At 38.6% G+C, this 11,001-nt stretch overlaps 1 protein-coding gene across 1 annotated transcript in view; it reads left to right on the forward strand.

Annotated features, from left to right (window-relative positions):
• Window positions 1–11,001, forward strand: part of LOC106531365 (metastasis suppressor protein 1) — a gene marked incomplete at both ends in the record, with an annotated part of 33,054 nt that overhangs the window by 20,120 nt on the left and 1,933 nt on the right. The window contains 8 exon segments of the mRNA XM_014027213.1: window positions 1,381–1,465; window positions 2,623–2,714; window positions 3,182–3,256; window positions 4,433–4,444; window positions 8,136–8,293; window positions 8,465–8,572; window positions 8,704–8,801; window positions 10,405–10,669. Of these exon segments, the coding sequence (XP_013882667.1) occupies window positions 1,381–1,465; window positions 2,623–2,714; window positions 3,182–3,256; window positions 4,433–4,444; window positions 8,136–8,293; window positions 8,465–8,572; window positions 8,704–8,801; window positions 10,405–10,669 (893 nt within the window).

Consider the following 11,001-nt stretch of genomic DNA (forward strand, 5'->3'; position numbering starts at 1 on the left):
AAAAAAAACAAAACAAAACATTAAATAACTGCATAACAGCCAATAATACAGTGCCTAGACAAACAAACTCAACAGAATCAATACAGAAACTAATTTTTACTTTTTTTTATTTTGGCAATTACTTAATTACATTCATAACAGTACTGTTATGTGACATTAGCCCCAGCCCCTCCTTCTCCCAGGATGCCATGCCTGATCGTTTGTGAGCTATTGCTGTAGATACTTACCAGTGAGCCCATATGTTTGTCTATATTTGTCAAAGCTAGTATAAATTACAACTAAAAGTACTAACTTGAGAAATTCAGCGCTGCTGCAAATATATTGCTACATATTTTTATATTTCAGAGTTTTTTATATACAGTTCAGGCTGGGTAACTAAACACACCACATTAAAACTTTATAGTTACAGGTTGTCTTTTGTGTGAGTGTTGGAGTTGATATCAGCAGCCTCGTGTGTGTTTTGTTTTGCTTCTATAAGAGTCGGGCATCTGTCAGTGTGTGTGTGTGTGTTGTGAGTGGGAGTGGTTGTGAGTGAGTGACAGCTCTGTGTGTTGTCTCTGCATGCAGAAAGGACTGTGCTGACAGATGAATGGTTTGCTCTGTGGGAGAACATTTTACACTTCATCAGATTATCGAAGACAAATGCGCACGCAGCGTTACTGTGATAAACAAGGCAGAATGTCTAAGTACGTCCATGCAGTTTAAATCCAAGGTTCTCTGACTTTCTCTTCTTTTGGAAGGAGCCCAAACTTACAGAGTGGTAAACATACACACAGTGGCCCCACAGAGAAACTACCAAGTCGTGCTGAGCACAGAGACAATAGTCGTGCCAATCAGTGTCACGTTTCTGCCAGCGGATAACTTGTTAGCTTCTGACACCATCGCCAAGCTTGTTCACTCATCCGTTTCTTTCTTTTTTGTATAAATGCATTTTGTAGTTTTTGAGGTAGATGATAGCCAGTTAAGGGCGTGTTTGTGTTTTCATGAAGTTTCTCTTTTAAAGTTCCAGTGAGCAGAATAATTAGAGATTAGACCAACTTCTGCAGCTGCTGCACTCTGCAGCAAATGGTTTGTTGTAAAGATCAAACTCTTTAATGACGGCTAATTAGAAAGAATTGATCCAAAAACAGATTAGTGGTATGTAAGATCTCAAATTGGGTTTACTTCTTTTTGTATAAACTTTTATAGTATTTTTGACTCATGTCAATACCTCTAGAATGTTTCGTACTTCATGTTCTTTCTACATGATTTGTAGTGACATTAGTTAAATTAGACAAGTGAGATGTGATATTCCTAAGGTTTGGATCTTAAGATGAATATGTATTTTATTTTATTTTTTTAGTAATGGTCGTCTAAAGGTTTTTTCTGTATCATTTTCAGGTGGCACCAGAGACATTGGATCAGCTTTAACGAGGATATGTATGAGGCATCGCAACATTGAGGCTAAACTCAAACAGTTCTCAATGTAAGAAGCGTTACACATTCAAACACCAACACACACGCACGGTCTAGTACTACTGTCTTCATTGACTTCTTTTCATTTCTATAGCCTAACCTTGACCTTTCACCCTAAACCTAAACTAAACTCCTTAGTCCTAAACCTAACCCAGCACTGGCATTCACCTTATGTCCCATAAGTAGCAGTTGGTACCCACGAGTAGGTCTTTTTTCCCCCCACATAGTAGAGAATACCCGCCCATTTAATTCCTTTTAGACTCCAGTTATTTCTGAAGGTTGGCTTCATTAAATGGATATTTAAATTACTTGACCTTACTCTCACATTGTGACATTTCAGGGTTGTGGGTGACTGTGACCTTTGTTGTGGAATGTAGGAATAGAGACGATTTGTCTGGCAGCAAGGTGCTCCTATAATGTCTCAGTAAAGACGTTCATCATAGTTCTCTGTTGTACCCACGCCACACACACACACACACACACATACACACTCACACAGACGCATTCTAGACAAGAGGCTCTTTAATTTTAGCTGGCATTTCTGTCGAGATTCCTTCTGGCTCTCCATAGCAGGGGCCGGACACTTGGGGGGCTGTGATCAACAACCACCCACTGACACACACTGCTGTGGAGATGTCTGCAAGCGGGAGAAGTCTAATTTTAGTTTTTTATGCACTTACACCGCAGCTGTCCACTCCATTGCACATTGTAACTCAGTCGCCAATGTGTCTCGGAAGACGTTACATACTCGTCTAATGATTGGCAGACATAACTGCACAGGCTTCGTACTTCCTCCTTTGACGCACAGAGACACTTGCGGGTCCTTTTCTCACAGTCTGTGTTTTTCTTCCTGCGTGTCTGTCTGTTAATCATTGACACAAGATTATATACCATGCAGACAAACTACTCTTGGTGTTTTGTAAGTGCTGTGCGTCTGGCAGTCTGCCACTTTCTTTAATTAGATGACAAAATACAGCCCTGTACTATGTGGTAAAACGGTTGTTCTTTCTTGCACTGTTTTTCTTTTAGTAGATTTTTACTGTTTCAATTGGACAATCAGTTAGTTCATTCTGAACTGATAATCCTAACAAAAAAAATGTGTTCAAATGCAAAATTGAAATTGGGACTGACCTCGGATTAGAAGTGACGAACCTGTTGTTTGTGCAGGTGCTTCCTGGAGGGTCTGATCAGCCCTCTGCAGGAACAGATGGAGGAGTGGAAGAGAGGTGTCAACACGTTAGACAAGGACCACGCAAAAGGTACGAAAACTAGTGTAATTACACAATTATATTACGTAAAATTAGGATAAAATAGGTACTTATTTTCGGCACATGGTTTGAACATCGTGTTCCTGTGGACCCCAGTGTGCTTTACACTATATCACACAAACACATTCACACACTGATGATGGTGAGCTACAGTGTAGCCACAGCTGCCCTGGGGCACACTGACAGAGGTGAGGCAGCCATGCACCGGTGCCACCGGACCCTCTGACCACCACCAGCAGACAAGACGGGTGAAGTGTCTTGCCCGAGGACACAACGACTGAGACGGCTGGAATGAGGGATTGAAACCCTCCGGTTACAGGATGACTACCCAAACCACTCTTCCACAGACATCCTATTTTTGTTTTTTATATATGTTTTTGTTTGTTTCTGTGATCCACTATTTTTAATCCTACAGTTTTTATTAGTTGACCTTTTGTTCTCTGGTCTTTTGTCTCCAGAGTACAAAAGAGCTCGACAGGAAATCAAGAAGAAGTCTTCAGACACACTGAAACTTCAGAAAAAAGCCAAGAAAGGTAAAAAAAAGTGCATCTGTATTTAACTGATGGTTCACCTTAAATTTAAAAAAATGTTATTTTATCTGTAGTAAAGTAAAAATTTGAATAGTAAGTAAATAAAATGATAGAACTCCATTCTACTTCATTCAATAACTTATCTTAATTATTCAGACATAAAACTAGCTACTGTATCTATGAAAATGACTCGTTTAACAGCCTTGTTGAAATCTCTCAGGTGGACCTGTACCTGTCGTGCTCAAGTTAATTTCTTATAAAACTGAAAGCTTAAATGTTTTTCATTAGTCTGAATGCATGCCACTTTAATATTATTGCAGCTCAAATATGATGACCAGTTTTGTTTCGATGCTTCCTTTCTGACAATGAGCTGGTGTTTTTTTTTTTTTTTAATCCTCAGACAGATCTAAGACACGTGTTTTTCCGTTGACTTCTTGGTGACGTTGTCTTCTTTAAATATTTTGTCTGGTAGCTGTTGTGAAGTAGTTTATATGAGGTCGGAAAGAAAAAGTAATGGCTCATCTGCTGATGCCGAACTCCAGCTGCTTTTAGTTGCCTGTTAAATCTGCTCCTCAGCAGTTTGTTTATGTTTTACTCAATCAAACGTATTTGTTCAAATGATTTTAACAGTTATGATTAAATACAAAGGTTGACACATCTAGAAGAGTACTAACGAAGAAACGAGCCTTGAGGAAGAGTTTTGAGTTTTCCGTTGGACTGTGTGTCTGAAAGAATTTTGCTCCCACTGATGAAGTTGTGTAGATCTGTGAAGGCTAAACATTACCTTACTTGGTAAACACTCTGGAAGGGCAGAGGCTCGGTCCTTTTGCAGCTCTCTTTTCTCAGGTTTTGCATACACATTCACCTAACAAGGTAATAATACAACATACACACATAATTGTTGCTGAATGTAGCGTGTGACATGACTAATTTTTAAGCAGGCTTTTCTGCAAGGAATTAGAATAAAAACAGGGAGTTGTTTCAGCTTTACATTATTTTTGGTCCTATTTATTTTGTATGTCTGGATGTTTAATCAGGTTTTTAGAAACACATCAAAGCTGCACATTTGTGTGATTTATTTGTGTTTGGTGCTGGTTGTCATTAGTTGACGTGACTCTTTTCCTCTCCTTGTCTCCCTGTGGTTCTGATACCAATCCTTCATTTTATGCTGCACTGCAGCTGATAATCTGGGTAAGTCAGTTTATCAAACAGGTACTGTCCACATTGTTGTTATACCACAGTGATCAAGTATCTTGGTTGCATTGTGGAATAAAAAATATGGTCTTTAGTCTCATTCAGATAATAGATACGTAAATGTGTAGACTCGTGTCATAATGCATGCTCTGTTTTCTTCTATAGGCATGGTGAGACTGTTTAGTTGTCACATGTTTAACAGATCTTTATGTTCTGTGTAGTGCATGTTTTTGTCTTTAGGTTTATATTTAGGGTACAACAACTGTGTTTACAGGTTCATAGTCTTTAACCTGTTCCACCTATTCTTATTGTTTTCTTTTATGCCATCTCATGCTCTTTTTTGTTTGTGTTTCCTGAGCTACAAACTCATTCATAGCACTCTTAGAAGAGATGCATCAGCCCTGGTGTAAATATTGACATATTTAACAAATTTATAGGAATTAATATATCAGGTGATCCAGAGCCTTGTAGTAATTTGTTATAGGAATAAATAAACTAATAAATTCACAACTTTTTATTTAAAGATAACTTGCCTCGTTCAAGCCTTTGCTCTTGACTGAAGCAAATCAGTGGGATTTGTAGAAAAAATGCTAATAAAATCTCATAGGATTTTGTTAGTTTTTAATGACTGTTGACTTAGTATGTCCAAGTTGGTGTTAGAGCTTTACYGCTGTCAAGAGCTTGGATTTAAGCTTTTGATAGACGTAAAGGCACCACCAGACTACATTCTTTCTATTCTAAGTAGCATTATATTACCACTGAGAGACCTAAGRCATTGACCTAAGGCTTTGGGCGTCACTGGAACCAACAGCTCGAGCTCTATCAGTGCACACGTTGCCATCTCACCTGCCCCTTTTCAGATCTGTGGGTAAAGTTACTCTTAACTGTAGGAATCGTTTGGTTTCACCCCAGAATTATAACTCTCAGTTAAAGAGTCTTATGTCCTGCTGCTGAGAAGAAAATAAAATAATTTTCTGTACGTACGTCCATGTGTACATACATACATACATACATACATACATACATACATACATACATACATWAATAACAAAAAAAGGGGGTTGGGAGAAATTAAATACACACAAGATAGGAAGAACATAAAAATTACACACAATTTTAAAACAGAAGTCTTTTGACTTAAGAATTCTAACCATTAAAATGTATAAAAATCATTATCCAGCTGTCTCATTAATTATATGTTTTTTTAAATATTTGACAAATGTGTCTTTTAGACAAGAAAGTTCAAATGGCTTCACCGAACTGCACCTTGCTGTTTGCACACAAATGTTTGACTCAAATACAAACTGTAGATTCATTTGAAGGAGAATAGTTTTGTTTTGAGTGCGCGCACACACACACACACACACACACACATGCCATCTGTCTGCTTCTGATAATTATTTAAGATCTGATGTTTGTTATGTGTCTCACGGGGGCGTTTTTCTGACCTGAAACACCAGCAGCACTTACAAACAGTCTGAAATTACAGCCTAATTTAATCATCGGCCATGTGAAAGCTGGGAGCAGTTGGGACCATTAATGTGTGCACATGTACATGAATGTGAACAAAATSAGGGCCTTTTMTACCACCGTTTTGTAAAATAACTTAKAACTACTGTAGAATACAGGAAAAAGGCMAGTCTCCAAAGTTGTGGTTGTTTTTGTGCTTTTCTTTTTGAACTTTGTGTAAAACAGCAGAGCTCACAGAACGGTCAGTGAGCACGGATCTTCGATAAGTCTTAATGTTCTGACTTGAAAGCAAAAAAAACTAAAAAAAAGTAGCAGTAACGTTTGTTTGTATAGTTGCACAGATGCACATGTTTATTGCACGGAAACCAGAAATCTGGCTAAGCCACAAAACAGTAATTYACTTTATTTGTTATAATCTGAATCTGTGGACTTGCACATGCAGAGCAGATTAAAACTTCCGACGTGTTTTAAGGTTCATAAATRCAGTTTGAAGCATTTCTCAAACTGTYCACAGACTATAAAAATGGCAACAAAGAAAATGTTTGTCTTTCTGTTTCAGTGGAAGCACCTCAGCTTACAGTGGTGCCTTTCCAAAACCACTTTGGTTTTGTTGAGAAACCAGATTTCAACCACAGCATCCTTGGCTTTGAGGCTAGARAAGCTGCTTTTGTGATTCGAGGCCAGACAAACCTGGAGTTTGTGTTGCAGCTTTAATATTGCCAAAACTTTACAGCTGAGACTGCTTTACCTCAGAGAATTTGTGTTGTCAGTGCATGAAGGGTCTTTAACTTGTTTACTGTTGTTTTAACTGTCGGTTATTTCACTTGATAAATGTTTCTAGTTTTCTACAGTTCTTCCTCCTGGTTCARCATTACTGATTCTGTCAGAATGATTACTGTACGTTTGSCAAATCATTCCCTATTTYTTCAACATTGATTTGSTTTAGTAATGTCTTCAGAGTTAAACTAACTCATTTTTTAATTTCAAGTTTTAGAATACAGAATTGCTCTGTGTAATGCGAACCTTTGGAAATTACAGTTTTATTTTGGTCTAGCTAATAGATGGGGCAATAATAAACTGGAAAGATGACCTCCTTGTTTATGTTCTGTAATCTATAGAACAGGCTGTGCCGATTTRCTGTGTAGCTCATAATAATTTTACTTCCTTTGTTTATTTACCACTGATTTGTAATATATCGAGCCTTACAACAACAGGGGTTTATTACCAGTTTATTATCTTTGTTCAGACACAACACTGGACAGAGGCCATGGGGTTTTGTTGTCTCAACCTTAAACTCTGTGTACAGTTTGTAACTGCAGCCTTAATGGTTAGATAACGCTTTAGAGGCCCACTTTATATCATACAGTCAGAGACAGTCACCAGCCTTCCTGTCTCCTTCGAAAACWCAAGAGGTCTTGATTTGTCTTCGGGGCATCCTCTCTTTTAATCAAAYACACACATGCACACACAATGCATGCAAACACACATGTTTGATTTGAWTTGATTTATTATTTAACAGGAAAAGATTATTAAAAATCAAGCCTGACTCAGCATAATTGCTGTTTTACAGCAGGTTCCTGTTCTGCAGCACATAAAACACTCAGAATTACAGCATCACAATCACATCATTATACACCATAGACACAAAGACAAACAAGTTTCTGTTTAGCCACACAGTGCTGAGGAAGAAGTAACCTTGAAACTSTAAATGTCCTACTCAGGATTAACATATAAAKATACAGACCCTATGAAAACAGATGGCCTTGTAGGTGCTTTGCATCCTTGTCTTTATAAACGCTGAGACACACACCCAGTGTTTGAAGCKTCTGTGTGCGCTCAGGAATTTRTGTYTTTGACAGAGAGWGGGAAAGATTGACAGATTAGCCTGAAGTCGATAACCTTTATGCCCCTCTTGAACAAAATMCAGGAAACGCTTGGATGGCAACAGAGTCTCTTCATGTTGAGGCGATAGCTAAAGCAATAGAGACATGCAAATGGTAACATTTATGAGAGCAGAGTCACTCCAGAGTCTGGCACCAAATATTCATTCATCAACACATGATCGCATTTTCTTCATTCATGGTTTTCTATCTTAAAATGTGTTTCTGTAAATAGAAAACAAGWCCAAAAGTTGTCTAGATTTTTCAAATAGCTAACTAAAGTCTTTGCTTACCCATAATGACAAGTCTTTTTTGTGTGTGTCTGTCTTGTTTGACAGGCCGGGGTGATTTTCAGCCTCAGTTGGACAGTGCAATGCAGGATGTCAGTGATAAATTCATTCTCCTGGAGGAAACAGAGAAACAAGCCTTGAGGAAGGCCCTCATCGAGGAGAGGCAGAGGTTTTGCTGTTTTGTAGCCATGCTGCAGCCTGTAGTGGTGAGTGCATCAGGAAAAAAAATGTTCCAGTGCCCTTTTGTTGCTTTCCATTTAAATGGTTTGCCTTCTTTTACCGTTTCCTTAACTTTCAAATTGGCCACATAAYACCATTCAAATAATGATTTGCTATTATGTCAACATATTTKCTCTCCATCACTTTWATTTTTGTAGGATGAGGAGATTTCCATGCTTTCAGAAGTTACCCATCTCCAAACCATCTCTGAGGACCTCAAAACCCTGACCTCTGACCCCCACAAGCTTCCACCTGCTAGTGAACAAGTGAGGATAAACATCCCAAAYGAGACCTTCAGATAACAAACCTTTAACCTTTTATTCTGGGGCTTTATTGAAAAATCTCTCTAAAATATGAATGTTTTTACTAATAAACATTTTGATTTCCTCCTCCTCAGGTGATTTTGGACCTAAAGGGTTCGGATTATGGTTGGTCGTATCAAACACCACCCTCATCCCCAAGTACCACCATGTCCAGGAAGTCCAGCATGTGCAGGTAAGTCCAACTTTATGTTTTTGAATAAGCAAAGGATAACCTTTGGCTGAAGCTTGCTTGTACTGTCTGCACTCTAAAACAATGCAACCCAAGTTAAAACTAATTAAAAGTGAAATAAGAAATTCAAGAACAAAGAGGGGCTATTTGCACTAATGTATTTTTTTTACTGTGAAATACATTTTACTGTATTTACTGATTTACTATTTCAAATTTGTTTTGTTCAATCAAATCTATTAATCTTTAACATGGTGTACAAATCTTTACCTGTTTGACCTAAACTATGTCTGCCACCTAGTGGTCATTAGAAGTCGGGATAGTGGGCTTATCTTTGATTTTTACTCTAATCATTTAGTACCAAAAACTTCCTCTGGATTGATCTAAAAGAATGTTGTAAATACCAATGATTATTAGCTGTTCAGACTATGTCCTCTTCACTTTGTCATCCCTGCTTTAAGTGTCTTTCTGTAACTTTTGCAGAATTGCTTTAGTTTAAATCAGAACTTTAATGTCTAGATTGTGTTATTGCTTTGCATCTGTCCTATACAAATCTGTACTTGGGTTCTGGGTAATGGTTAAATCTAACCCTTAAATTACACGTGCTGTCGTGTTGGTCTTAAAAAAACAACTTGTGAGATTTATGAATCACTGAAAGGTATAATCTGTTTCAACCTCATTTCCAAACTCAGCTTGTGTGTTGAATGTACATTGAGAACGAAAAYAAAGTGATTTTCTAATCATTTTAAACCAGTAGTTGATTGAAATTGGTATTTAAACTGAGAAAACAAACGTATTTATTGTGTTGAGGTGAAATAAATTGAACTGAATGCCAGCCGAATTTTTCAGGAAAGTGARGTGAAGGAAATGTTTACTACTGTGCTTCATCAGTGGCACTTTTTTCAAATCTAACAAATGCTTCTTGGCAGTAAAACTTATATCAGCACCCGATTGGCATCTGGGAGCACCAGAAGCTCAAAAAAAGAGTCAATATCAACAAAATAAGCTGTTTGGCAGAGAAGATTTGGTAAATTTTTCATGTGAACAACCCACATACTCAGCTCTACTGCTCATCCCACAAATGCCTGTTCCTAACAAATGTGGTACCATTTAAAGGGGAAACAGGCTTTCCATCAGTTAAAGATTTATTTCCACGAAGCATTGTTACAACAAAGAAATAATCTACCAAGCACAAATGTCCTTACCTTTTGTTCTAAGTATATACTGTATGTATTTTATGACTAACTGGACCCTGTGTCGATGATGTTTTTGCATTTGATTAGTATTTTGTGTGAACTCAGAGTCATTTCCTGCCTGCTTTTATTTGCAGTGTGACTTTATGCCTTCTTATTTTGGTTTGATGGGATGGGCTCCAGTCACTGCTCGTTGCGTCTCAGTGTGCTGTGTTAATTGTTTCCACCCTGTCTCCTCCATGTCCCCATACCCCCCCACCCCCCAATCCTCCTGCTTTTTTATATCCTCCCTGTTTTACCTTTTTAATCTCTTAAATCTCTAACTTCTGGTGGAGTTGATTCTCTTGACCTGCCCCCTCCCCCCGGCCAAACTTCTCCCTGTGGTCCTTCATCTCTCGCTCCTTGCCCTTTCACAGTAGTCTGAACAGCGTTAACAGTAGTGACTCCCGAGGATCCAGTGGCTCTCACTCTCATTCTCCTTCCTCCTCTTCTTCCTCCTCTTCCTCACACCACGTCTTTCACAACCATCACCCCCGCCATCGCTACCGCAGCTCCACGTTACCCCAGCAGGCCCCAGCTCGGCTCTCTAGCATCTCCTCCCACGACTCGGGCTTCATTTCCTCGTCGCAGGACCAAAACGCATCGTTCAAATCATCCTCTCCGATGCCAGCTGAAACGAAGGTAAGAAAACCCCCCCCAGAAATGCCTGTATTTATTCATAACTCTGAATCCGGCTTCCTACAGAGAGTCAGTCTCCACAGGAGAGACAGTAATCTGGCAGGACTTACAAGTGTGATCATGGTGAAGTCATTTTGCTGCTATTATTGTTGCAGGAAATTAGTCTGCCTCTGTTCTAGCTCGAGGCAGAACAGGTCAGACCATCCTGCTATGAAAAAAAAAAGTCAACTACTGTGACAGACTGTGGTTTGGCTCAGCCTGTATTTTTATTAAACAAATCACATTAAAATTATACGTTGCAGCAACGCCGGTATGTTTTATATGCATTAAGACTG

Source organism: Austrofundulus limnaeus, unplaced genomic scaffold (assembly GCF_001266775.1).
Source record: "Austrofundulus limnaeus strain Quisiro unplaced genomic scaffold, Austrofundulus_limnaeus-1.0 Scaffold623, whole genome shotgun sequence".
Lineage (NCBI taxonomy): Eukaryota > Metazoa > Chordata > Actinopteri > Cyprinodontiformes > Rivulidae > Austrofundulus > Austrofundulus limnaeus.